This window comes from Chelon labrosus (assembly GCF_963514085.1).
Source record: "Chelon labrosus genome assembly, chromosome: 11".
Taxonomy (NCBI): domain Eukaryota; kingdom Metazoa; phylum Chordata; class Actinopteri; order Mugiliformes; family Mugilidae; genus Chelon; species Chelon labrosus.
Window position 1 is genome coordinate 28,880,310 of NC_140344.1, and position 27,668 is coordinate 28,907,977.

Genomic DNA, 27,668 nt, shown 5'->3' on the forward strand with positions numbered 1-27,668 from the left:
CGATGTATTTATTTCAAACGTGGACGTTCTCTGGAGGTGTTCGGCCGAAGTAAAATGTCACTGAGTGCGACGTGTGAGTCGGTCTCTCAGAAAAGAACTCTCTCGAGTCTCCTGGGTGAGTTTTCATAACGGAGCATTAAACATCATGTCAGAACAGTGAGAAATGAAGATATTAACTTAAAATATGCTCAGACTATCGTTAACTCTAGTTCTTTATGCCACCGGGTTAATAACTGTATAATTTCCTATTTGCTTTCCTGACGTTTATAGCGTTATTTCAACCATCTTTCACTGTTAGCATGGTTCCCTTAAATTGACAGATTTTTGAGTGGAATTTGGCATGGCCCGTTTACCAAACAAGATTACACCCCAGATTAGAATGGAATTATAATGAACTTCCAGGAAGTGAAAGAGAAATTAGAGAACGAGGAATTAGTAAAATAAAGCTCAAGAAACTTAAATGGAAAACTTGATATAATTATTCATACAGGGAACAAAATGAAGTCTCTCAAAACATGAGAAGATTGTAAAGAATTGTCTTTGGTGAGTTTGGATGGGGGGCGGCAGGTGGTTAGCTCTGATGCCTCACGGCTAGACAGGACTGCTTCCTTTCTGTGTGTAGTCTGCATGTTCTCTCTGTGTCTGCGTGGGTTCTCTCCAGGTTCTCCAGCTTCCTCCCACCGTCCAAAGACATGCTGGTTAGGTTCATTGGTGATTCTAAATTGGCCGTAGGTGTGAGTGTCTCTCTGTGTTAGCCCTGTGATAGACTGGAGACCTGTCCAGGGTGGACCCCCCCTCTAGACCAATGACAGCTGGGATAGGCTCCAGCCCCCCCCCCAGGACACAGGACAAGCAGGACAAATTAATGAATGAATGAGTTTGGAAAGGAGGAACCCAACTATCATAGTATAAAAATACAAAACAGAATTATTTTTTTCTTTCCCAGCTGGCCGTGTGGTGAAGAAGCCGAAGCAGGGAGATGGTCGGCGGCTGCAGGAGGCAGCGATCCAGCTCCTGGAGCAGCAGCAGGACCTCTGCAGCCTGTTCAGGGAGGTCGGGGTGAGTGAGAGCAGGGAAACTACAGCTTCTGTCGTGTTTTAAATCTCCCTCACATGTCGACTAATCTGACTGCAGCGAGAGGATGTCATGCATTTGATTTTATCTGATTGACTTGTGCTTCTTCTCTGATTTCACTAATACCTTCTTAATGTCTGCAGAATCCAGATTCATGCAACATTTTCCACTCTCAGGATGGAGAGCAGAACCAGATCCCGTCCACAGGCATCTCGTCTGCCATCGCAGGCTCACTGTTGGGTGAGTGTTTGAGATGAGTCCTCACAAATGTCCTCTGCATGAGCTCTGAAACCAAAATGAACAGAGGTGATGCTTTATACCTTAAATCCTGTGTGGCATTTGTAGATGAAACTTCTCCTCAAACATTTTAGGATTACGAAATGTGTAACAGGGCTCTTCAGATCTGGGTTTTTGCAGCCAATCAGAGATGGGCCATCACAAAAAGCGCTATTGCTCAAACACAGATCACCGGTTCTGTCTTAAAACGTATGCAGTGTTAAAACTATCTGACTTTTCGTTGGTTTGTTTGTGGACAGCGAGTGAGCTGAGGCGTCAGGCTGCAGAGATGGGCGTCTCGGTGGCGGTGCTGTCGGTGAAGATGGTGCTGGAGCGACTGAGGGAGATCACAGAGGACGAGAACGAGAGGAGAGAGATGCTCACGTCCTCTCAGAGAGTGAGTATCTTTTACCTTTTAGTTTTATTTAAAAGGTTTTTGATTTTCATTTTAAAGAAACACTTTCATTGACTTGTTGCACTTTTCTTTTTTAAATCACATTAGTATAGAGAAAGCTAATTCCAATATTAACTTCCTCTATTTCGTTTTAGACTCCAGAATAAAAGTGAGTTAATTTGTGCATTTAGAAATAAAACTCAAATAACAGTTGTTTGTAGCATTTGTTTTTTTCATTTCTGGTTTTTAAACCAAACTTGAAAAGACAAAAAATGCTGCTCTGTGCCCTGGGGTTTTATTTTCAAGTCCAAAAACAAAAAAGAACCAGATCATTAAGATTTGTTGTGTGCACGATGGTCGCTCTGTGGAAAATCGTTTTCCTTGAAAAGCCGGTCTGTTGTGCAAAAAGATTGAAGACTGCAGCTAGGGAGGTTGGATCGTGTCCTAGCTGACCCTGGGTGATAGACAGGCCCACCAGTCTATCACAGGGTTAACACAGAAAGGCAGACAATCATAAGCTCAGCTAATTAATCTAACATGCACGTCTTTGATGGGAGGAAGCTGGAGTACATGCAAACCCAGAGCCTTCTTGCTGTGAGGCCTCAGTGCTAACGTGGTTGGGCTTTCTGGTTTATTCCCCTGACGCCAACACAGCTCTGAACATTGAAAACAGCTGCTGAGTCACATCTGTGCCGCAGATCTGTTGGCACATTCTCGCTTCTGTGGTTTAACATAGTTCCTGCTTCTTCACTAACGGCTTGTTTCCACACAGCTATATTTCAGAGCACGTGTCAAATATTAAAAGTCATGGTGTATCACTAACAGAAAGCTGACAGCGTTGAGACACTTGAGATCTGATCTCAGTGTGTGTGTCTGTAAATGAGCAGCGCCATCATGTGGTCAGTAGAATATTGTAGCAGCTGCTGTCTCTAATGGATCTCTACCTACCGCTGGATCAGAACCATCAACAGCTGCTGGTTGACTTGGAGACATGATCCAGATGTTGGAACAAGATGGAAAGACTCTCACATGTTAAGATCTGATTTATTTATGATGGTAGTTATTTTAGAGAAGGAAGGAAGGATAGAAAGTAGGAAGGAGGGATTAGTTTCTAGTTTAGTTTGGTTCTCAGCTCCAAGACCAGAATCTTTTAAAAGGCTCTCATTACTAATGAACAGACATCACTGATTCATGTGATCATTTCTACTAGTGGTTGAATGAATGAGTTAAACTCCTCTTCCTCAGATCAGCCCTGTTGAGTAGGTGGTCTTTAATGTGACCCAGGACTCACTGTGTGTTCACACTACCAAAGGAAGGAGGTCACATGTGTCCCAGACCACCTCCACATGGGTGGAAGTCCAGTTGTCTTTGCTTCAGCTTTGTTTTTGGATTTTAAATCTCTAGTCCTGTTCTCGTCCTCTGCAGGTCCAGCTGTGTGTCCTGTTGGAGTCCAGCCGTGAACTGCAGTCACAGGGATCCCTCAACCCCAAACTCCTCTGGCAGGAGTACAGGAGAGATCAGGTGTGTGATCACATATATACATTTTTTCTACAAGAGTCCAAAACATGGAATTCATGTCTCTCAGATTCTCAGTCTGATTTCAAAACACAACTAAACACCTTTTCTTCATCATGAGTTGTCAGGTGGAAAAAACAACTTGATTGCCCAATAGAAAGTAATTAAAACTCAGTTTGGCTTTGTAGTAATTATTTCACTGATGAGAAATAAGGCAAAGCATGTCAGCCTTGTTTTATACACCATAGTATTAGTGAATAAATGAATACATTAATTAGTAGCTGAAGATAAAATTCAATTTCTAAATTCTTTCTTCTGTCTAGTGTCAAATCGAACCAAAATAAACTATCTGACTGTTGTTTTTCAGCGGCTACCTAAACTGGAGGTGGTGTACCATCTCCACTTTTACAACATCCTCAATCTGAAATACATCGTAGAGAGGTAAGATATATTTATTTGTTAGTTTTCATCTACCTGATGTACGCTTCAACACGTTTAGGATCCTCTGAAACCTGAAGAAGAAAATGATTAACTGTTCACTTTCTAATGATCTGTACTTGGGATGTCCTGACCTGTATCGGGGGCCGATACAGGTATTTTTAAAACGATCTGATCTGTATCAGGCTTCAGTCAAGAAGGTGAAGAAGAAGATGAAGAAGAGGGTGTTGAAGAAGAAGAAGATGGTGTTGAAGAAGGAGGAGAAGAAGAAGAAGAAGAGGGGGTTGAAGAAGAAGGAGGAGAAGATCAAGAAGATGGTGTTGGAGAAGAAGAAGATGGTGTTGAAGAAAGAGAAGAAGAAGATGGTGTTGGAGAAGAAGAAGAGGGTGTTGAAGAAAGAGAAGAAGACGAAGAGGGCGTTGAAGGAGGAGAAGAAGAAGAAGAAGAAGGTGTTGAAGAAGGAGGACAAGAAGAAGAAGATGGTGTTGGAGAAGAAGAACAGGGTGTTGAAGAAAGAGAAGAAGACGAAGAAGAGGGCGTTGAAAGAGAAGAAGAAGAAGAGGGTGGTGAAGCAGCAGCAGCAGCAGCAGAAGAACAACAACAACAACAAAATCCTGTGACTTAACATGTCAGCTGTGTGAACTTTAGGACCTTTAAGATCAGATCGGTCGGTGCTCAGTATTAAAAGATCGGTATCTGATCGAGGGGCAACAAAATCTTGATCGTTACATCCCTAATCTGTACTTTGATCAATAAACTTGTTGGTTTTCCTCAGCGATGATGGGGCGAGGTCGTGGTTGGTGTCTCAGCTGAAGGCTCTGTGTGACTGGACGCCTCCACAGGAAGAAGAAGAAGAAGAAACCAAACGGGTTCAACACAAAGTCTTGTCAAGTAGGAGCTCAGTTTTTTACTCGTCTGGTTGTAATTCTTCTTAAAGTTAGTTTAGTTTAGTTTCCATACCATTTTAATTCTCTAACAATCTACAAAGACTGTAAGAATATTTATTGTTTGGAGGGGGGCGGGGGGGTCATTATTGGTTTATTAAGACGAGGTGTCCTGTGTTTCAGCTGTGGTCGGGGTCTTGGTGGGAACAGGATTTGAGCTGAGCCATGAACCAGGGTCTGCAGACAGGAGGACGTCCCTGCTCTGTTGCTCGGTGCTGGACGACATGCTCTTCTGTGAGTCTACGTGTCCCACAAGCCGTCTCATATTATTAATTCAGTTCTTTTCTGTCTTTTTAATATTTTCATTGTCATCTGTCTTCGTCCTCCAGGGCTTCTAGACTCTGTGGACAAGAGTGTGGACCAGCAGTCTGCCGGAGCAGGAGTGGAGCTATGGTTTCTGTTTTCTATTTGTCTTATTAACACTTATATGATCAGATAGAAAGAGACCTGGGACTGTGTGAAAGACGGGTTAGACGCCTGCTAGCTTCCCCACATCTCCTCTGAGCTCTGTAAATGCAGCACAGCTGACTGGACGGTTGTTCTTTCACACGGTTCTCGGTAAACTCTGACACTGGAGTGTAAAGAAATTCCTCACGCTTGTCTGGTCCTGAAGAGGCTGCAGCAGCTCGCATGGCGTCTGCGATCAGTCTGCGTTACCGTCTGCATGCTTCACACACTGAGTCACAGCTGCTGTCTGATTATTTGTTTTATTGTTTCTCTACATTGTAGATTAACACTGAAGACCTCAGACCAAGCTGGACTCTGAAGGAACATGTGGAATTATGTTGTGGACAAACCAGAATGTGTTTTATGTTTTAGATTCAGAACCACTCAACTTTAAGACTTAAGAGTCAGACACTCTGGACAATTCAGAAAAACAACTTTTCCAATTTTCAAGAGAAAAATCATCAAACGCTCTGATGAGGAAAGAAAGACCAAGAATTAGCTCTGCTGCAGAAGAGAAGTTCATTCAGAAACCATCTCAGATTAGAGCAAGGAAAGGTTGGAAGAAAGGATAAGAGAGGGAAGGTAGGAAGGAATGAAAAGATGGAAGGAAGGATATAAGGAAGACAGAAGGAAAGGAAGGAAAGAAGGGTATAAGGAGGACAGAAGGAAGGAATGAGAGGTTGGAAGGAAGATATAGGAAGGAAAGATGAATAAAGGATAAGAGAAGGAAGGTAGGAAGGATATAAGAAGGACGGAAGGAAAGGTTGGAAAAAAGGATAAGAGGACGAAGGTAGGTAGGAAAGAAGGAAGGAAGGAATGAAAGAAAGGGAGGAAGGAAGGATATAAGAAGGAAGGAAGGAAAACTTGAAACAGGATAAAGGAAGGAAGGAAGGATAGAAGAAGGAATGGTATAAGAAAGAAGACACAAGATGGTTCAGGATGAGTTGGACCTAAGAGTAAAGCTCAGCGTCTGTGAACTCCTTCAAGACTGTTTGATGACCTCCTGAAAACTGATGGAGAAGATTCTCAAATATAAAACACATTCTGGTTCGTTTCACACTTTTTTTTGGTTTCCTAAATAATTACACGTGTCCTTCCTTAGTTTTGACGTGTTAAATTCAAATCTACAAAAAAAGGTGTATCCAAACTTTGACTGGTTCTGCACATTTAGACGTTTCTGTTTCTTCCACTTCGTCCGCTTGTTTCCTGCAGGATTCAGATGTTTGACGCATCGCTCTGTGGAGTTTCAGCGTCACCAGAAACCCTTCAACGGTTCTTCACACACTCGCTCACTCAGACTCTCACCTACAAGCCAAGACTAACGGGTAAAGACCAGTTAAATTAATTAAACAGCTTGAATCAGATGACACCTTATTTGTCCTGCACGTGCAAAGATGGACGACAGACAGCTCCTCTAAAGTGAAGCCAAAGCAAGTAGAGCTCCCCCTGGTGTCTGGCTGCAGTATAGGTCATAAGCTCCACCCCCTCCATGTTAGTGGGCGGGACTTGGGCCAAACTAAAACCCTAAAATACACGTCAGATACATTTCTGATCAGAATCTGGCTCCAAACTCACAAGATGGCGCCGCCCATATCCCCGGGAAAACAGAGTCAGTTTGGCCAATGACAGAAATTTATATATTTATATACAGTCTATGCTCTAAACTCTCTGAATCCTGTGTCCTCAGTGTCAGACGCCATCAGTCTGCAGAACGAGTGGACCTTTGCAAAAGCCAGTCGCCTGTTGACCTGTCTTTTCTGTAAGGTAAATGTTATATGTGACCCACCTTTGAATATAAGTTTATTTAAAGGTGGGTTTAAATAAACTTTTAATATTAATATTTTATAATCTAGGGTTAAGGTAGATTTTGTATATAAACCGTTATAAACTGGATGTTGTTGTGTTTTCTGTGAAAGCTGGCCGTGATCTTCAGTGTGGAGCAGCTCCTGCGTCACCTGCAGCAGGTCCTGGAAACCCACGAGGTCAACTGGAAACACGTCCTGTGCTTCCTGTCCACTCTGCTGGTTTATTACCAGAAGGCCCAGCCCAGCCTCACAGGTAAACAGTCACAGTACCCGGGTCTAAGCCCCACCAGGCACCGGATGAAAAAACACTGGAAAGCATCGTCTACTTTAACTTTTCATGACAGAATTAATTCTGAATCATATTAGAGGGAAGCTCAGGCACGTCTGTTGTGTTTCTGTGTCTCTGTGACAGAGCTGCTGTCCAGACTGTTGAGCTCCGCGTTTGAAGGCTACGACCTCGAGAACATGATCACGGCCTTCTTGTTGGCTCGACAGGGTTCGCTGGAGGGGCCAGCCTTCTTCCCGTCCTACAGCGACTGGTTCAAGGTTTCAGATCGGCTTCTCTGCACCAAATTCACAGTTTACTGATAGTTTTAATTTTCCCAGATTCGTGACTAGCAGCTGTTTTTCTCTGACGTAAACAGTAGATCATATTTACTTTACAGCGTTACACTGCCAGTTCATTAAGGAGGAATTAATGCATGACTGTCGTACTAGAATGCATTCACTAGTGTACCTAATAAACTGGCGAGTGAGTGTCTGTGGCTTTTTGGATCAATAATGTAAATATTATTTGCTCCATCTTGTACAGTAACTCTACTAGATCTAGATGTTGAAAGTTTAGTCAGGAAGGTGGTGATTCACCTGAAGATCATTGTGGAGGACGGAGTTTGTGGTGCTGTTAAACTGGATTTAATTAATTTCTGTTATTTAGCCCAGCCCACTGACTGCTACGTCAAAATATTAGGAACACGTGTTAATCCAATATTACTACAAAATGAGAACACAGTTGAATCAACATCTCTCAGTTATTAAAAACTAAACCTGAACACCAGACTAGAGTTACTGCAGGAATATGTTCACTAGTGTACCTAATGAAGTGGCCAGTTAGTGTATTTTCAGTATTTTGAAATGTCAAACTTTGAAGTCAAGTCACTTTATTACCTTTAACCATTTATACTATTTATCTATCACCTTAAGCTCTTTCAACACATTTAGTGAAACATTTTAAGGCTTTGTCCATTTTTTCTTTAAGATCTTTATTATAATATTTATTAATTACTATTAATCCATTACATCTGACTCTTCATTCTGTACTTTTAATGTTTTCTCTACTTGCTGCTGCTCAGCTTTATCTCTCTTCAGATGTCAGAGCTGACTCTGTGTGTAGACGTATATTTCTGCATGAATCATAATGTGGGATCACTTGTCATTGTCAAATTGTACGTTTCCTGTTTTTTAATAATTATAGATGCAGTGGTAAGATCTGGAGTTTCTCAGTTAATATTTATTATTATTTGTACTAGCAGACTTTTCTCTTCCTGTGTTCCCCTCAGATGTCTTTCGGTGGCGGCAGCAGCTTCCATGCGAGCAGTAAGAAATCTCTGGTGTTTCTGCTGAAGTTCCTGTCGGACCTGGTTCCCTTTGAGCCTCCACAGTACCTGAAGGTTTGTTACAAGCCTCCGACCAAGAGACTTCATTTATAGGATGCAGAAATGTTAGATCTTTGTTAGTTTCAGTCACGAAAAACTTCAGAACTTAAAGTAATTTTCGAAAAAATTTTCTATTTTCTCAGACTGATCGTATTTATAAATTAGTTTAGATTCACTCACTTTGTCACCACAATACAAAACACAATCTTACAATGTCTTATGAAAAATAGAGTGAGATTTTCATCCCCTTTATCCCCTTCATGTCTCCTTTAAATTTGTTCTCATTACTTGTTTAATCAGTGATTTTGATTTAACTCTAAATTCTTTATTATGGCCTGGAAAAAAGTTAAATTCATATTTCTGATCATACATTTGAAAAGACAAATTGTGCCTCATTTTAAATAAATATCTGGTCGGCCCATAATTTAGAGTCAGTTCTTAATTTTGTCCCCCTCTATGATTGAGTTTGACACCACTGCATTAGTGTTTAATTCAACCCAGTTTAACAACACCACACACTCCAGGTGAATCACACACAACTCAACATTGTTTAGATCACTAGTGTACCTAATGAAGTGGCCAGTGTGTTTTTATTTGCTGCACTTTTGACTAAGCTCTGAATCACGAGCCTTGAACATCTAGATCCAAAACGTACGTTAACCTGTAAGATGGAGCAATTAATCTTTACATTAATGTGACATATTTTTCTGTGTGTGTGTGTTAGTCACATATTTGTTTGTATTATATAAACTCACTGGCCAGTTCATTAGGAACACTAGTAAATGCATAATTATGCCTGTTTCAACATCAAAATGAACATTAGAACAGTCGTGGAGGAGGATTTAGGTTAGAATACATTCACTAGTGTACCTAATAAACTGGCAAAGGAGTGTTTATTTATTGGCAAGAACTCTGGCCACTAAAATCCTATTTTCCATTAATCCTTTGCTTCATAAAACTGTTGAAAAATACCATCAAGTAGCTTTAGTTTAACTTTTCTCATGAAACCCAGATAAACTGTATTACCAAAGCAAACTCTGCTCTTACGTGTAGTATTTATCAGCCCACGAGAAAGAACTTGAGCTACAAGCCAGTATCAGAAATGTGTTATTTTACCAGGACGGTGTGAGCTCAGCTCTGACGTCTAACACCTGCCTGTGATTCTCACCTGGTAGGCTCACATCCTGCACCCCCCATACGTACCTGTGAAGCACCGCAGCCTCCTGATGGAGTACGTCTCCCTGGCCAAGACCAGACTGGCCGACCTCAAGGTAAATAAAAAGTAAAATGAATAAAGTTTATTCTTACTGTGTCACATTATTTTAAATAAAATATGTGTGTGTTCCTGTGTGCTCACGTTCAGGAGTCGGTGGAGGACATGGGTTTATATGAGGACGTGTCTGGTGCAGGTGCTTCAGCGCAGGTAACAGTGACACCCGGTGGTTTGTTGGGGTATTTTATGTTTTCATTCTGGAGGGCAGTGTCAACCTGCCACTTCATTAGGTACACTAACAAATGCAGTAAATCTTCTTGTTGAAAGTTTGACGTTTCAACAGTTTGAATATACACTCACTGGCCACTTCATTAGTTACACTGATGGACTCATTCTAATCTAAATCCTGGTTTGTGACTGATTGATGTGGAATAAATAAAGGCTTGTCTTAATCTTGTCTTCTCTTGTCCTCTCTTCTCTTATCCTCTCTTCTCTTGTCTTCTCTTGTCTCATCTTCTCTTGTCCTCTCTTGTCCTCTCTTCTCTTGTCTTCTCTTGTCTCATCTTCTCTCATCTTCTCTTGTCCTCTCTTGTCTCATCTTCTCTTGTCTTCTCTTGTCTTTTCATCTCTTCTCTTGTCCCCTCCTGTCTTCTCTTGTCCTCCTTATCTTAACTTGTCTTCTCTTGTATCACCTTCTCTTGTCCTCTCTTGTCTTGTCTTCTGTCTTGACTTCTCTTGTTTTGTCCTCTCTTGTCTCCTCTTCTCTTGTCTTCTCTCATTTGTCTTATCTTATCGTCCAGTTTATTTTATTTGTTTTTTTTAATGTTAACATTTAAATTTCCTGAATCGTTTTTTTTTTCCCACACATACAAAAATGTTGGAGCCGCTTTACTCAGCCTTTTCTTGGTTATTGCTTTTTCACTTCCTACCAATAATATTTGTAATAAATACTGAGATGTATTTAAGTAAAGAAAAGTAGAGATGTCTGCTGAATAAACTAAAGTAAAAGTGTCCCACATGAAACACTGAAGAGAAACAACAAAGAGGTTCATTTAAAATACATTCAAGGTTCAGTTACATTTATTTTACACCTTTATAACGACAGAAAGATGAAGAAGTGTTAATAATAATGATGTTTATGTGTCTGCAGCCTCAGTGTCAGGCTGCCCAGGATGTGGAGAAAGCAGTGTCTCTGTTTGAGAGCACAGGAAGAATCTCTGCCGCAGTCATGGAGGCCAGGTAAACCTTCTCCAGGGGCCCACAGGGACAGGAGGGGCCCCCTAGACCAGAGCCTTTGATATAATAATCCATCCACATTAATAAGTCAGTGTCTCACACGCTGCCTTGTCTTCTCACAGTATTTTCAGGCGGCCGTATTTCTTGACCCGATTCCTTCCTGCTCTGCTTTCACCGAGAGTGGTCAGTTCTTCTTTTTTCTGTTTTTTTTTCTTAACCTGCACCACATTGTCAGGTGTGTTTTCTGAATTCAAAGCTCACCTGCCTTTTATTCACAGCTTCCTGTCAAACCTGACGCACGCATGAGTTTCATAGAAGCGCTGAAAAAGTGAGTAACCTGAACATTTTATGGATAAATCATGTTGTGTTTGTCAGTCTAAGATGAGAAAAGAATCAGATTATTCATGTTGATCTGTGAAGGTTTTTTGTGTTTTCATTGTGCTGTTGTTTGTGTTTTTTATATTTAGAGCAGAAAAGATCCCTGGTGCCCAGTACTCATCGTATGTGGAGGCCTGTCAGAAGCAGAGGCAGCAGGAAAGTGAGTATTTTAAATAGATTTTAATCAGTTTTCAGAGCTCAGACCTCACATCAACATCTGGTCTCACCTTTCCATCTCTAAGTCCCTGTGTCTCCACCTGGTCTTAATCTAAATGTGTCTCTACATGCGTCCCCAGCCAGCACTTGAGATCTGATCTCAGTTTGTGTGTCTGTAAATAAGCAGCGCCATCATGTGGTCAGTAGAATATTGTAACGTGGAGTTAAATTAATTTGAATGGCTCTGATCGGTTGAAGGACCATCCAGTTGATGAAGAGATATTTTATTCTCTCTAAATCGGTTGAAACACGCCTCGCAATGAAATCAAGAAGAGGAATAAGAGTTAGAAGAAGAAAAAGCAGAAGAAGAGTAAGAAGAAGTAGAAGAAGAGTAAGAAGAAGAGTTAGACAAAGAAGACGAGTTAGACGAAGAAGACAAAGAAGAGTTAGGTGAAGAAGAAGAGTTAGAAGAAGAGGCAGACGAAGAGTTAGAGTAAGAAGTGTTGGAGGAAGAAGAAGGAGAGATAGAGGAAGAAGAAATAAAAGGAGAGACAGGAAGAAGTAGAGGAAGAATGAAGAAGAGTTAGACAAAGAAGAAAAAGACAAGTTAGATGAAGAAGAAGAAGAGTTCGGTGAAGAAGAGTTAGAAGAGGAAGAAGAGGTAGACAAAGATGAAGAGTTACAGTAAGAAGAAGTGTTAGAGGAGGAGGAGGAAGAAGAGTTAGAAGAAGGAGAGAGAGGAAGAAGAAATAAAAGGAGAGACAAAGGAAGAAGAGTAAGAGGAAAAGAAAAATGAGAAGAAGAGGAAGAAGGGGTAAAAGTGGACAAAGAAGAAGAGGAAAGAAAATAACAGGATGAAGAATAACCAAATAAGACAGAGAAGGAATGACAAGATGGAGGAAGAAGAGAAATAGATAAGGAAGAGGAAGAATGAAGAGGTCGGCTGATATTATTCTGGTCAGATCTGAGTGGTAACTTCCTGTTGTTGAGTTTAGAGACGTTGAGGATCATGTCTCGTTTTCAGGGAGTTGAGAGACATTGAGGATCATGTCTTGTTTTCAGGGACTTCGTCGTCCTCAGACTCTAACGTCGACCCCCAGGACGTCCTGAAGCTTCAGCTGCAGGAGTTCAGGAAGCTGGTGGCTGAAGGACACGATGGAGGTAGGATGATGGAGACTCTTCTTGGTCTATTTGTCCTCTTGTTTCCTGACGTGTCTCATCATTGGTGTCCTCAGAGACGTCCTCCCAGCTGTCCAGGATCTCTCACACTCTGAGCATCCTCTTCCCCGGCTGTCCCGATGAGCTGATTGGACAGACGGTCATCAGACTCCACATGGACAGTCCCCTGTCCTCTGAGCTCCACGTCACGGTACGCTCTGAGGACAGTCCTCCATGTTTTTATGTCTCTTTTAGTTCATGGTCTGTCCTTCGGTGAATGTTTGTCTTTTATTCTCAGGTCGTCAACATGATCCTGGAAAACTTCTGTCAGTGTCTGTTAGACCCGTCCCAAGAAAAACATCCTGATAAGTCAGTGGAAACAACACTTCTTCTTCTTCTTCTTCTTCCTTTTCTTCTTTTCCTCCTTCTCTACATATTCGTCTTTCTCTGTTTTCTTCTTCTTCCTTCTTCTTCCTTGTCCTAATCTTCTTCAGTTTCTCCTTCCCTGTTCTCTTGTTCTTCTTCCTGTACTACTTCTTCCTCTTCTTCCCATTCTTCTTCCTCTTCTTCCTTTTCCCTCTACCTCCTCTTCTCCTCTTCTTGTTCTTCTTCCTTCTATCTTTAGTGTCTTCTTTTTTCATATTTTTCTTTCTCTTCTAACTTTTCCTTTATCCCACTTCCTCCTCTTCCTTTTCTTCTTCCTCCTCTTCCTTTTCTTCTGTTTGATCTTCCTTTTGTTCTTTTTCTTCCTTCTCCACATATTTGTCTTATTTCTTTTCCTTTTCCTTTCCTTTCTTTTCCACCTATTCTTCCCATTTTCCCTTTCTTCTTCTTTCTTATCTACCTCTTCTTCCTCATCATTCTTTACAAGTTCGACCTTCTCCCTCTTCCTCTTCCTCTTCTTCTTTTTCAGGTTTTTCTTTTCCTCTTCTTTCCGTTCTTCTGCTTCCTTTTCATCCTTCTTTTTCTCCTTCTTTCTTGTCCTCTTCTTTTGCAGTTTCTCTTTCTTCTCCTTGATTTTGTTCTTCTTATTGTTCTTCTTCTCCCTTTTCTTCTCCCTCTTCTTCCCATTCTTCATCCTCGTCTCCCTTTTCCTCTACCTCCTCTTCTTCTTCTACCTTCTATTCTTTAGTTTCTCCTTTTTCTTCTTCTTTTTCGTTCTCTTCTAACTTTTTTCTCCCTCTTCCTCCTCTACCTGTTCTTATTCTTTTTCCACATTTTCCTCTCCTTCCCTTACCTATTCATCTTCTCTCTTTTTCTTCATCTTCCTCTTCCTATTAATTGACTGATTGTCGTTTCTCTAACGATTTGTGTCTGTGCAGACGAAGCCCGTGGGCCTCCAGGTTCGTCAGCGCTCTGCTTGGAAACACACAGCTCCTCTCCAGCCTCGTACACAGACTCTGGGACCTCTTCCTCCAACAGGTGCATAAATCAAACGCACCTGTTTTCATGCAGGGTGTCCGCGCGGTAGTGAAAGGTAGTAAAAGGTAGTAAAAAGAATCTACCCAAATTAAGGCCCTTGAAAGGTAGTAAAAGGTAACAAACGCGATTTGACTTGGTAGTAAAAATGTTTTTATCTCTGCCTCAATATTTAATGAGTTTCCATTGTTTGTGTATTATTTGTGTTTGCATGTTTGAACTTCATCTAGCCTATATAGTTTAAAAATATATACGGTGCTAACAGGACCTGAGTGAGGCGTAGTTGATAGCAATGACGTAGAGGTAAACATTGTGGAGTTGATAGCCTATCAGCGACGCTAACATTTTCCGCCTTTTTGCCGGGGCTATTATTAGAACCATCTCGGCGGGTCAGGGTTTCGGCGGCACGGTGTGGGAGGATCCCCTCAGCGGGACCTCTCCCCGGCGTCGGCCGGCCCCCGCCGGGCGCATTTCCTCCGTGGCGGTGCGCGGCCTGTAAGTGCTCGGGGCGAAGGTGGCTCGACGGCTCCGGCCGCGAGCTTTACAGCGACCCCCCACATCTCACTTCACCGCTTCCCTGGGGTCGTGGAATCAGTGCTCACTGCGCCCTCTCTCCGTGCGGGGAGGGACGGGTCCCACTCGCTCCCGGCGCGACTGCCGACCGGCAGCGGACTCACGCTCCAACCGCGTCGCGCCGCTCATTTGTTGTTATGTTCTTTATGCATACCATGTTATGGTAACTGTACGTTTTCAATAAATTAACCTAGTAGGATATTTTATAGGTTCAAATAGACACAAAACCTTGTTTTTATTCATTCTAGTTCGTTTTGCTCAAATAGAAATTAAGGCCTGCCTCTAATTCTGGCCTCCTTCCAATAAAGGCCTGGACCACGATGCGCTTGAGTAAAATAAAGGCCCGGGCCTGTATTAGACGAAAGACGGTATAAGACTTTTTTCTTTGTGTTTATTTGATTCATATTCAAGACACTTTGACAAGAATGACTTTATATTGTTACTTTAGGCTACAGAGCTTCATTTTTTTAACATTTTCGGTTGGTGGTGTGCCTTGTGATTTTTTCAATGAAAAAAATGTACCTTGGCTCAAAAAAGGTTGAAAAACACTGATATAAAGACTGGCTTAAACCCGTCATGGGAAATGACCGTGAGGCATTTTGCAGTGTCTGCAAAAAAACAATAAATATTACCTGGAACGGCATTACGGCTATCAAGTCACACAGTGGATCCAGTATTCACCAGCAGCAGCTTCGGGTGAGGGGGGGGGGGCAGCTCCCGATGTCGTTGTTTTGCAATGCTAGCAGCAGCACCGCACAAATCATGCCAACTTATCAGCTGTAGTCGCACCACTTCAGCAGCAAACCAGTGCCACCAGCACCACTACGGCTGCGATAGCCAAACAGCAGACGTTACCGCTACAAACATCAGCCCTCAGGGCTGAGGTTCTCTGGTGCCTGAACACAGCAGCCAACCATCATTCATTCAACTCGAATGAATGTCATGCATCAACTTTTAAACACCCATGATTACCATCCATTACCACTCCATGGGCTCTTTGGACAGTTTTTAAGTCCAGTGTAAGCTATTGTTACAAGTTACCCCTTGTGATGTATTTCTTGTGATTAAATAAATTGCTCTTTTGACAGTAATTAACTGCTTAAAGTCTGCATGTGTGAGAATGCGTGTTTGTGGGTAAGTGTGTGTGATGTGACACACTTTCTTATTAATCTTTATGGTTGTTAGGTGTTATTGTGTTTAAGAAGTGCAAAGGTTATTACTCACTTAATTAGGGCTAAGAATCAACTCGACACTACAAAAAACACATAATTGACAATGACAATATTTAATGATCACAATTAAACATTAGTGTACCTGATATGTATGATGGGTCTGACAGTGTCACACTTATACCTTATAATTAGTAGTCCAAAAAGGGCTGCTGGTTGATGTCGTGTTGGTAGTAAAAAATATTGTGGAGGTAGTAAAAAAGGTAGTAAAAGGTAGTAAATTCATCTCTGTGAATCCTGCATATACCCTGTCATGTCAGTGTTTAGAGACGGTTCAAGTCTTTATTCCTCCGGGTCATTAACTCGTCTCTCTTGTCCAAAGGGGACGTCGCTGCCTCCCGACCATTTGCTCGGTCTGGCGGGATTCGTGGTCCACCTGTACGCCTGCATGTCCCACAATCCTCTGGTGCAGCTGGTGCTGCCCACTGGGCCTCAGCCGGTGTCTGTTGGAGAAGCTCTTAGCTTAGCGCTGGTCTGCAGCACAAACACCGACATGATGTTCTGTCTCAGGTGAGGTCACTCGTACCTGGATCAAGTATTTAATAAATATTTAATTTAAAGTCAGTCAACTTGACAGTGACGTATTTAGTCACATGATTTTGGTTCTTCTTCTTCTTCTGGGATTTTTGGCAGCTGTGACCTCTCCTTTTCATTCTCATTCTCCTTCTTCCTCTTCTCCTTTCTCCTCTTCTTCTCCTCCTTCTTCTTTTCATTCTTCTCTTTTTTCCTCCTCTTCTTCTCATTTTCATTCTTCTTCCTCTTGTTCTTTTGGTTCTTTTTCTTTTTTCATCTTCTGATTTTCATTATTTTTCTTCTTCTTCTCTCTGTTTTTTCTTCTTTTTCTTCTTATACTTCTCTTTCTTCTCCTTATTTATTGTCCTCCTTTTCATTCTTCTTCTCCTTCCTTTCTCCTCCTTTTCATTTGTCCTCTTTCTCCTCTTCTCCTTCCCCCTCTCCTTCTCATTTTTACTCACCCTTTTATCCTCTTTTTCTTTTTTCTTCTCCTCATTTGCATAATTTTTCCTCTTCTCTCACAGTTTTTTGTTATTTTTCTCCCTATACTTCTCTTTCTTCTTCTCCTTATTTCTTTTCTTTCTCCTTTTCATTCTCATTCTTCATCTTCTTCTCCTCCTCCACCTTTTCAATCTTCCTTTCTTTGCTATTAAAACAGAAGAAAAAGTAGAAGAAGAAGTTTTGATGTTACAAGGACGTGGTTTTAGTTTATGACAGACCTAAAATAAATACCTACAAAAGATTGCTAGACACCGATCAGATCATTTTAAAATTTCCTGGACTGGGTCCGATACCGATTGGGGCATCCCTACTTGGGGTGTTTCTTTTATAAGCAGTATCTGAAAGAAAGAAAGAAAGAAAATAAACCGAGCACACCTTAATGTCCATTGTCCATCCGTCCTGGTTGGGACAGTGTCTCACAGATGTCTTGTTGCTGTCCAGGTTGTGTGTAGCTGCTGTGAGTTATGGGATCTTCAGAGGGAACTCCCTTCCTCCACACCAGCAGCTGGACTACATCCCCACCAGCCTCTACAAGAAGGTAGCAGCTTCTCAACAACTTTAAACCCGTCACATTCAGACCTTTTTCTAAAATCCTCGTTGTGTGTCTGTGTTTAGCTTCTGTACCTCGTCCCTCGACTGGTGCCTGAAGCCAGAAGACCTCCAGCTGATGGAGGAGGACTGAGTGAACAGGAGGTGGGGAACCTGTACAACCTGTGGAGGAACTTCACCGACACCAACGGCAGCAGCTGGAGGACGACTGCCTGGCAGCTGTGGAGGCTTCCTGTCTTCCAACAGCTGGGACAGAAACCAGAGTATCAGGTGAGACGTCTCCACTGAAGCATGGAGCTTCCTGGTTGGACTGAAGGGACATTAGAAGCTCCAGGTGACGGTATGTCCAAAAAGACAAAGCTGAAACAGGGATGACTGGACATGTGAGGTTTCATCCAGGTAGCTTCTCTGGTTGAAACAGACTGGAGGGTGACGATGTCCATCTACACCTGAGGGACAAAGGACAACAATGTCCAGATTTAAGTAGGAGAAGACATTAGAGGACAATACATGTCCAGTTGTCTTTGTTCTTCCTCATTGAACTGGCCCTTCTCTTCCTCCTCCTATTTCTTCTTCTTCTTCTCCTCCATCCTTCTTCTCCTCCTCCTCCATCTCCTCGTCCTTCTCTTCCTCCTCCTCCTCCTTCTCTTCTCTTCTTCCTCTCCTCCTCCTTCTCGTCCTCCTCCTCTTCCTCCTCTGCCTCCTCCCCTTCTTCTTTTCCTTCTCCTTCTCCTCCTCCTCCTTCTCATTCTTCTCCTTCTTCCACTCCTCCTTCTCCGACTTCTTCTCCATCTCCTCCTTTTTCTTCCCTTCTTCCTCTCCTCCTCCTTCTTCTCCTTCTCCTTTGTCTTTTCCTCATCCTTTTTCAGGTTCTTCTCCTCCTCCTTGTTTCTTCTCTTATCTTCTTCCACTCCTTCTCCTTCTCCTCCTTTTTCTCCGGCTTCTTCTCCTTCTCCTCCTCCTTTTTTCTTCTCTTCTTCCTCTCCTCCTCCTTCTTCTCCTCCCCCTCCTCTTCCTCCTTCTTTGTCTTTCCTCTCCTACCCTCCTCCTTCTCATTCTTCTGCTCCTCCTTCACCTGCTTCTTCCTCCTCTGCCTCCTCCTCCTTCTTCTTTTCCGCCTTATTCTTCTTCTCCTTCTCCTCCTCCTTCTGTTTCTTCTCTTATCTTCTTCCACTCCTCCTCCTTCTCCTTCTTTGTCTCCTCCTCCTTTTCGTCCGTCTTTTCCTTCTCCTAGCCTTCTTCTTTTTTTTGTCTTCTTCTTCTCTACAGATAAAGACACTGGGATGGTCTTTAAACTTCAGATCAGTGGCCCTCAGATTAAAAACAACAACTTTCTTCTTCTTTCTTTAAATTCACGTGTGAATCCTGTAACTGAATCGTTTTCTTTTGCTGTGTTTGTCTAGTTGTCGTTTTCAGAATGGCTGGACAATGAGCTCCGAGTGCAAAGAAGTGAGGACGTCCTGTGTGACGCTGAACGGTGAATATGTAGACTAACTCCTCAGTATGCAGACTTCCTCTTTTGTTCTTGTTATGTTTTGATCCGGCTCCTGAATCCAAACCTTCCTTGGATGTGTGTCACTATTTATTCTTTCCTTTCAGTCAGGAGTACCAGCAGTGGGCCGTCCTGGAGGTGTTCCTGACCCGTCCTGAGGAGCAGGGCGGCTGTGGAGGAGACATGAAGATCCTCTGCTCTCATCTGCTGAACGCCGTCATGGACCATCAGTCAAGGTGCTACTGATAAGTCTATGTATCCTTACGGTAGAACAGTTATATTAACTTATAATGTGCTGTAGCTAAAGAATGAAGTAACTCAACTTTGTGTTTGACATCAACAGTGACCAGAGGCTGGAAAACCTGAATCCTAGAGGGTCAAAAACAGGAACCTGTCTGCCCGACATCCTGTCAAGATTGCAGGTGTGTATATACTCGTATGTATGGTGTGTATACTAAAGGGCCAAAACATTATGGCCACTCAGGTTTGAGTGGATGAATTTTGGAAGCTCCAACATCCAGGAGAGGAACCAGGTCACTGCTGAGGGAAGGAGCTAAGGAAGGAAGGAAGGAAGGAAGAAAGTAGGGATGGAATGAATGAAGGGAGGAAGGACGGAGGGAAGTAGGCAGGGAAAGAAAGAAGGAGGGAAGGAAGTAAGAAACGAAACACGGAAGGAAGAAGGAAAAGGAGGGAAGGACAGGAGGAACAAGGGGAGGGAGGAAGGTAGGAAAGGAAAGAGGGACGGAATGAAAGAGAGAGGAAAGGGGTTTGGAAGGAGGAGGAAGGAAAGGGGAGAGGAAAGAAATTCAGAAGGAGAGAGGGTAACCTGGACTCTATAGACCAGATCAGTGTTCACACCTGGACCTGTTTAACCTGGACACTAGAGACCAGATCAGTGTTCACACCTGGACCTGTTTAACCTGGACTCTAGAGACCAGATCGGTGTTCACACCTGGACCTGTTTAACCTGGACACTAGAGACCAGATCGGTGTTCACACCTGGACCTGTTTAACCTGGACACTAGAGACCAGATCGGTGTTCACACCTGGACCTGTTTAACCTGGACACTAGAGACCAGATCGGTGTTCACACCTGGACCTGTTTAACCTGGACACTAGAGACCAGATCGGTGTTCACACCTGGACCTGTTTAACCTGGACACTAGAGACCAGATCGGTGTTCACACCTGGACCTGTTTAACCTGGACACTAGAGAGCAGATCGGTGTTCACACCTGGACCTGTTTAACCTGGACACTAGAGAGCAGATCGGTGTTCACACCTGGACCTGTTTAACCTGGACTCTAGAGACCAGATCACTGAGGACGGATGAAGGACTGGATGAGGTCTTTAACATGACTTTGTGTTTGTGTCCAGGAACTCGTCTATGAGATGGAAGTGACCAACGTCTCCAGCAGCCGTGGTGGAAGTAGAGCAGATGTGTGTGACTTCCTGTTTGAGGTGGTCTCTCAGAGATGCTCGTCCACAGAGACCTCGACGTCACAAAACATCAGCAGCGAGCTCGACCTGCAGGGGACACTCCAAAAGTGGAACAGGTTCGCTTTCAGGAAATGTTTGAATTCCAGATCAAACTGTGTCTGTTCTGGTTGACCGAGAGCAGAAGGACACATAAACCTACTTTGTCTCACAGAGTGCTGCTGTCTCTTCCTGCTGTGATGTTCGTTAAAGTAAAGGCTGAAGGAGGGAGGACGACTCTGGATTGCACCAGGCTGATAGAACATGTCAACCAGCATCAGGTGAATTTATTCTCTTTTCTCTTGAGTGCAGAATTACTGTTTTTTGTCAGTAAAGCTGACTCTTTGTTTGTTTCCTCTCCTTCTGTTCATGTCCATCAGAGGATGGCGTGTTCTCCAGCCGGCCTGCTGCCCTGCCACATAACCTCACACTTCCTCAGAGTGAGAATCCTTTTTGAAAAGAAATTGTAAAGACTGTAAGTCGTAAAGACATTTAAATCCTTTGCTGAGCTCTTGTGTCTGTTCGCTGTGCTTCCTCTTCAGGGTCTGCTCTGTGCCGGTAGACGCTGTGGACGCCCCAGAGACGAAGTCAACAAAGCCTGGTCTCAGATCAGTGACCGCTGTCCTCTGCTGCTGGTCTCCACAGTGGTACTGTCTGTTATTATCTGTACAGCTAATAATAAATACTCCATACATCTTAAAGCAACACACGTCCATCAGTAACAAGGCTACTACTTTCATAGTTTTGGTGTATTGTTGTATTTTTTCCTACATTTATGCATAAAAATGACTCAAAACATCAGTGGGTTTTCACCTCTCAGACTATTATGGAGTGATCTTTGTTGGTGGACCACTCCTGTGGAGGGGAACAGTCGTCTTCAATCTGTCTGACTGTGGATTATTTGTGGGTTCCAAACTCTTTAGAGATGGTTCTGGAACCTTTTCCAGCCTGATGAGCAACAACAACTCTTTCTCTGAGCTCCTCAGAAAGCTCCTTTGTCCACAAACATGTGTTGTGAAGATCAGACTGAGACAAATCTCTGATTTATTGAAACTAAACCAGGACCTGAACCACACCTGAGTCTCATTACATTGATGGAAACACCTCTGAACACATGGACTCTGACTGAATCCTAGAGGAGCACCTCTCTGATATGTAATATTGGCTCACTTCATTCCAAATAAACAAGACTGCTCCAACTCTCTCTCTCTGAGTCTTAGACTTAACAAAACTCAGTTTGTCTCTTTGTCTGTCCTTCTGTTTGTTGTGTAGCGCTGGTGGCAGCGTCTGTCTCCTGTGGTTCTGTCTCTGTGGCGTCGTCTTTGTGACGGAGAGTCTCTGCCGGAGCAGCTACAGATCCTGGATGAGTGTCATCGCTGGGCCTGCAGGTAAAAGATGATCCATATGTTACCATTCACACCTGGAACAAGAGAAAATACAAACTTTAATCCATGCAAAGGTCGAATTGTTTATTTATGGAGCACCATTTAGAAATGGCTGATGAATTAGATTCTTTCTCGTATTAATTAAAGTCTCAAACTTGGCGCAGTCTGCAGAAACCTCGTGTTAAAGTGTTTTTTTTAAATTTAATTCCTCTGCTCTGTAGTCTGGAGAAGAGCCAGCTGTTACCGACGCCTCCAGCTGCAGCTCTGCTGTTGGCGTCCAGCCTTCAACGCGTCGGTCGAGGACGTGAGGGAAACGAGACGAGCTTCAGATCTGCTCTGAGCTCACTGCGACCGGAGAGAGACGCCAAACACAGACAGGTGAGAAGAGTTATACGGTTTAAACTAATGTTCCTTTGGTTCCTAGGGGTTAGTTTTTGTTTGTACTAGGAGGAGTAGAAGAAGGAGTAGTATTAGAAGGAGGAGTAGAAGGAGTAGTAGTAGAAGTAGTAGAAGAAGAAGGAGTAGTAGGAGTAGGAGTAGTAGTAGAAGTAGAAGAAGGTGTAGTAGTAGTAGGAGGAGTAGTAGGAGTAGAAGGACTAGGAGGAAGAGGAGGAGTAGAAGAAGGAGTAGGAGTAGTAGTAGAAGTAGAAGAAGGTGTAGTAGGAGTAGAAGGACGAGGAGGAGGAGTAGAAGGACGAGGAGGAGGAGTAGAAGGAGTAGAAGAAGAAGAAGGAGTAGTAGTACAAGAAGAAGGAGTAGTAGTAGAAGTAGAAGGAGTAGTAGTACAAGAAGAAGGAGTAGTAGTAGAAGTAGAAGAAGGTGTAGTAGTAGGAGTAGTAGGAGTAGAAGGAATAGGAGGAAGAGGAGGAGTAGAAGGAGTAGTAGTACAAGAAGGAGTAGTAGTAGTAGGAGTAGGAGGACTAGGAGGAAGAGGAGGAGGAGTAGAAGGAGAAGAAGGACCAGGAGGAAGAGGAGGAGTAGAAGGAGAAGAAGAAGGAGTAGTAGTACAAGAAGGAGAAGGAGTAGTAGTAGTAGTAGTAGTAGTAGTAGAAGAAGGAGTACAAGTAGTAGAAAAAGGAGGAGGAGAAGAAGGAGTAGGAGTAGTAGTAGTAGTAGGAGTAGAAGGACTAGGAGGAGGAGGAGGAGGAGGAGGAGTAGAAGGAGTAGAAGAAGAAGAAGAGTGAGTAGTAGTTCAAGACGGAGTAGTAGTAGTAGTAGTAGTAGTAGTGGAAGTAGTAGAAAAAGGAGGAGGAGTAGGAGTAGGAGTAGTAGTAGAAGTAGAAGAAGGTGTAGTAGTAGGAGTAGAAGGACTAGGAGGATGAGGAGGAGGAGTAGAAGGAGTAGAAGAAGACGAAGAAGGAGTAGTAGTACAAGGAGTAGTAGAAGTAGAAGGAGGAGGAGGAGAAGAAGTAGGAGTAGTAGTATTAGAAGAAGGAGTAGAAGTAGAAGAAGGTGTAGTAGTAGGAGGAGGAGTAGTAGGAGTAGAAGGACTAGGAGGAAGAGGAGGAGTAGAAGAAGGAGTAGGAGTAGTAGTAGAAGTAGAAGAAGGTGTAGTAGGAGTAGAAGGACGAGGAGGAGGAGTAGAAGGACGAGGAGGAGGAGTAGAAGGAGTAGAAGAAGAAGAAGGAGTAGTAGTACAAGAAGAAGGAGTAGTAGTAGAAGTAGAAGGAGTAGTAGTACAAGAAGAAGGAGTAGTAGTAGAAGTAGAAGAAGGTGTAGTAGTAGGAGTAGTAGGAGTAGAAGGAATAGGAGGAAGAGGAGGAGTAGAAGGAGTAGTAGTACAAGAAGGAGTAGTAGTAGTAGTAGAAGAAGGAGTAGTAGTAGGAGTAGGAGGACTAGGAGGAAGAGGAGGAGGAGTAGAAGGAGAAGAAGGACCAGGAGGAAGAGGAGGAGTAGAAGGAGAAGAAGAAGGAGTAGTAGTACAAGAAGGAGAAGGAGTAGTAGTAGTAGTAGTAGTAGTAGTAGTAGAAGAAGGAGTACAAGTAGTAGAAAAAGGAGGAGGAGAAGAAGGAGTAGGAGTAGTAGTAGTAGTAGGAGTAGAAGGACTAGGAGGAGGAGGAGGAGGAGGAGGAGTAGAAGGAGTAGAAGAAGAAGAAGAGTGAGTAGTAGTTCAAGACGGAGTAGTAGTAGTAGTAGTAGTGGAAGTAGTAGAAAAAGGAGGAGGAGTAGGAGTAGGAGTAGTAGTAGAAGTAGAAGAAGGTGTAGTAGTAGGAGTAGAAGGACTAGGAGGATGAGGAGGAGGAGTAGAAGGAGTAGAAGAAGACGAAGAAGGAGTAGTAGTACAAGGAGTAGTATAAGTAGAAGGAGGAGGAGGAGAAGAAGTAGGAGTAGTAGTATTAGAAGAAGGAGTAGAAGTAGAAGAAGGTGTAGTAGTAGGAGGAGGAGGAGGACTAGGAGTAGTAGTAGTAGTAGTAGTAGAAGGAGTACTCAGTGGTGGAGCCACATGAATCAAGTTTATTTCTTTGTGTAAAATGAACAGGGATGAACTCTTTACTGACAAACTTTATATATTTTTATTTAATTAATAATATCTAATCCCTTCAGGTCATTTAAACTCTAGTCCAGATTTAACCTCTTCACTGCTCTCCCATAAAACCTTTAATCAGGTTGTTGTATTCATCAGCTGAAGCTTTAAACTCCTCCTCATCAGTCATAGATCTTTTATACGTTCAATGTTTCCGTCTCATTTCTGTCTCCAGGTTCTGGTTTTTCTTCTTTTCCTGTGTGTGAACGACTTCCTGTCAGCCCTCCTCTACCCTCAGGTAACTACAATCACTCCCAGTGTCTTTATTTCCGTTCTCATCAGAGATGTGTTTTCTGAGCAGTGACATTACTCTTTTTTGTCCTCATTAATCATTAGACACAGGAGGAAGTCGTAGTGTTAGCTCCAGTATGGATGAATTAAGGGAATGATTACAGTGAAATCTAATTAACTGAGCATCTGAAGGTGACTGAGGTGTTTTCCTTGGTTGTGTTTGCAGGAGAAGAACCTTGTAAACCTGAGGACCGTCTGCTCTGAGCTGCTGACTTTGCTCCTGGACTCGGACGACTGGCTGCTCATCTTCAAGTCCAACGGTCTCAGTCTTCATCATCTCTCCTTCCTCTCCCTCCTCCTCCTCCTCCTCCTTCGTTATTACTTGGCAGGTTAAACCTAATCTCCTTTTGTTTTCGTAACTCCTAGAACAAGGTGCTTATCAGTCGGTTACCATGGTGACGACGGACAAGTTCACCCGGCTGATGCCCTGGGCTTTCTGCAGGTGAGATGTTTTTTCTGACTCTCAAACAAACATGAACCTGAGAGGATTCCCAACGTCAGACCAAATGTTTCCCGACGGCTTCTTAGTCAAATAGTTTGATGAATACCAGGACACTTCTCAACCCCTGCTCTCTGTGTGTGTTTGTGTTTAGTTTGCTGCAGCAGCAAAGTGACGAGCTGCTTCAGAGAGCTGCACGCTGTCCAGAGTTCCTCCACACCGCCATCGTCTGCTACCTCAGCGTCCTGCAGCTCTTCCTGGACGGACTCACGCCTCCACCAGACACCGGCCCGTCTGAGAAGAAGGTGAGAACTGGAGTCGTAGTACCCGATCTGGATCAGGGTCGATCCAGGCAACTTTAAAATGACGTCACTGGGATTTCAGACAAGCCTGATGTGAAGCAGGAGGAGGAGAAGAACAAGGAGGAGTAGTGGTGGTAGTAGAAGGAAAAGGAGTCGTAGTGGCAGTAGTAGTAGTAGAAGAAGAAGTAGGAGTCGTAGTAGTAGTAGTAGTAGTAGTAGTAGTAGTAGAAGAAGGAGTCGTGGTAGTAGTAGTAGTAGTAGTAGTAGTAGTAGAAGAAGGAGTCGTGGTAGTAGTAGTAGTAGTAGTAGTAGTAGTAGTAGAAGAAGGAGTCGTGGTAGTAGTAGTAGTAGTAGAAGAAGGAGTCGGAGTAGTAGTAGTAGTAGTAGTAGTAGAAGAAGGAGTCGTGGTAGTAGTAGTAGTAGTAGTAGTAGAAGAAGGAGTCGTGGTAGTAGTAATAGTAGAAAAAGGAGTTGTAGTAGAAGAAGAAGAAAGACAAGGAGTAGTAGGAGGAGGAGTAGAAGAAGTATTAGTGGTAGAACAATGAGGAGTAGTAGAAGAAGATTATTAGTAGTAGTAGTAGTATTAGTAGTAGTAGAAGAAGAAGGAGTCATCGTAGTAGAAGGAGTAGTGGTAGAATAAGGAGTATTAGTGACAGAAGAATGAGAAGGAGTAGGAGCTGTAGTACTAGAAGTAGGAGTCGTAGTAGAAGAAGAAGGAGTCGAAGAAGGAGGAGGAGGAGTCATCGTAGTAGAAGAAGAAAGACAAGTAGTAGTAGGAGGAGGAGGAGTAAAAGAAGTATTAGTGGTAGAACAATGAGGAGTAATAGAAGAAGAAGAAGATGAGGAGTAGTAGTAGTAGGAGTCATCGTAGTAGAAGATGGAGTCATCGTAATAGAAGAAGACAGATAAGGAGGAGTAGTAGTGGTAGAAGGAGTTGTAGTAGAAGAAGAAGAAGGAGTCATAGAAGGAGGATGAGTCATTGTAGTAGAAGAAGAAAGACAAGGAGGAGTAGTAGGAGGAGGAGTAGTAGAAGAAGATGATGAGGAGTAGTAGAAGAAGAAGGAGTCATCGTAGTAGAAGAGAGACGAGGAGGAGTAGAAGAAGAAGAAGGAGTAGTAGTAGTAGTAACAGTAGAAGAAGTGGTATTAGTCGAAGAAGAAGTGGTATTAGTGGAAGAAGGGGAAGTGGTATTAGAAGTAGTATTAGTGGAAGAAGGGGAAGTGGTATTAGAAGTAGTATTAGTGGAAGTACTAGTATGATGTGAATGACGTCTCTACTGTGTTTTATTTATCCGTCAGACTCTAAAATCATTGACTTGTCTCATCAGGTGGATTCTTCTCAGATCCTCGTTCTCATGAAGCAGCTTCTCCTCAAACTCATCTCCTCTCAGACGTCTCCTCCTCTGTCGTCCGGTCGGCTCAGACAGGTACCCCCCCCCCCCCCCCCACACACACACACACACACACATCTTCCTTTATCCCTCCCTCTCTCCTCATCCTCACCTTCATCTCTCTGGTCCTCTGCTTCCAGCTGGAGGCCCGGTGTGCAGAGCTGGACCCGGAGCTGTCGGCGGCTCTGTCGTTACACCTGGACCCCCCCGGCCTCAGCCCAGACCTGGACTTCTTCTGAGGCCGGGGACGGTGACGGTGACGGGACTAAAACTCAGAAACTTGTTCGACGGCCAGATTTGTAAAAACAAACGTCTGTATTTTATTTACAACACTTTAATGCACACATGTACATCTGAAGCCCTTTCACTGCTACAATCCACAGATACACTCTAAAAAAAAGAGTAATAACTTAATAAAAACAGAGATGTCCACTCAAACTAGACTGCATCGTGTTGGTGGAGATTCTTCTACATTACATATTACATTAAAGGACTTCCAGCTGCATTTATTCAGTGACACAGTTAAAACATGTCTTTAAAAGCTGAAGCTCTGAGGGCTCAACGTGCTGCAGCAGGTCAATATTTGATTTACCTTCACGTGAGAGAAGGAGAGCAGCAAAATCTCAACTCTGAGACGAATCTAATGTAAAGAACAATTAATATATTTTAATTTCCGTCTACGTCCAAGTAGAGAAAGCTGCAGGGTTCAACATTTATCCTCTGATTGTAGCTTGTTTCTCTCCATGCTAACATGTTTGTAGCATGGAGGCTTGAGATTAGAATGCATTCACTAGTGTACCTAATGAAGTGGCCAGCGTTGAGCTCTCAGGGCTTCAGAGTCTAAACTTTACATCATATCCGTAACAGAGGCACCACAAGTGTTCAAGTTTTATTCTGAAA

General features: G+C 43.0%; 1 protein-coding gene across 1 annotated transcript; it reads left to right on the forward strand.

Annotated features, from left to right (window-relative positions):
- On the forward strand, positions 1 to 27,027 carry fanca (FA complementation group A). The gene is made up of 42 exons (XM_084555033.1): positions 1 to 115; positions 947 to 1,059; positions 1,218 to 1,314; positions 1,611 to 1,747; positions 3,170 to 3,265; positions 3,627 to 3,700; positions 4,473 to 4,588; positions 4,765 to 4,875; positions 4,971 to 5,034; positions 6,301 to 6,413; positions 6,776 to 6,852; positions 7,005 to 7,146; positions 7,306 to 7,439; positions 8,450 to 8,560; positions 9,721 to 9,816; positions 9,909 to 9,968; positions 10,909 to 10,997; positions 11,117 to 11,177; positions 11,273 to 11,322; positions 11,462 to 11,532; positions 12,591 to 12,689; positions 12,764 to 12,897; positions 12,985 to 13,055; positions 14,009 to 14,108; positions 16,230 to 16,417; positions 17,363 to 17,459; positions 17,537 to 17,740; positions 18,874 to 18,947; positions 19,070 to 19,198; positions 19,306 to 19,384; positions 20,339 to 20,517; positions 20,613 to 20,718; positions 20,818 to 20,877; positions 20,980 to 21,084; positions 21,710 to 21,825; positions 22,044 to 22,200; positions 24,522 to 24,584; positions 24,804 to 24,897; positions 25,004 to 25,079; positions 25,231 to 25,381; positions 26,706 to 26,804; positions 26,909 to 27,027. The coding sequence occupies exons 1-42, from the start codon at positions 55 to 57 to the stop codon at positions 27,005 to 27,007; spliced, it is 4,353 nt and encodes a 1,450-aa protein (XP_084411159.1). The 5' UTR covers positions 1 to 54; the 3' UTR covers positions 27,008 to 27,027.
- The last annotated feature ends 641 nt before the right edge of the window (positions 27,028 to 27,668 follow it).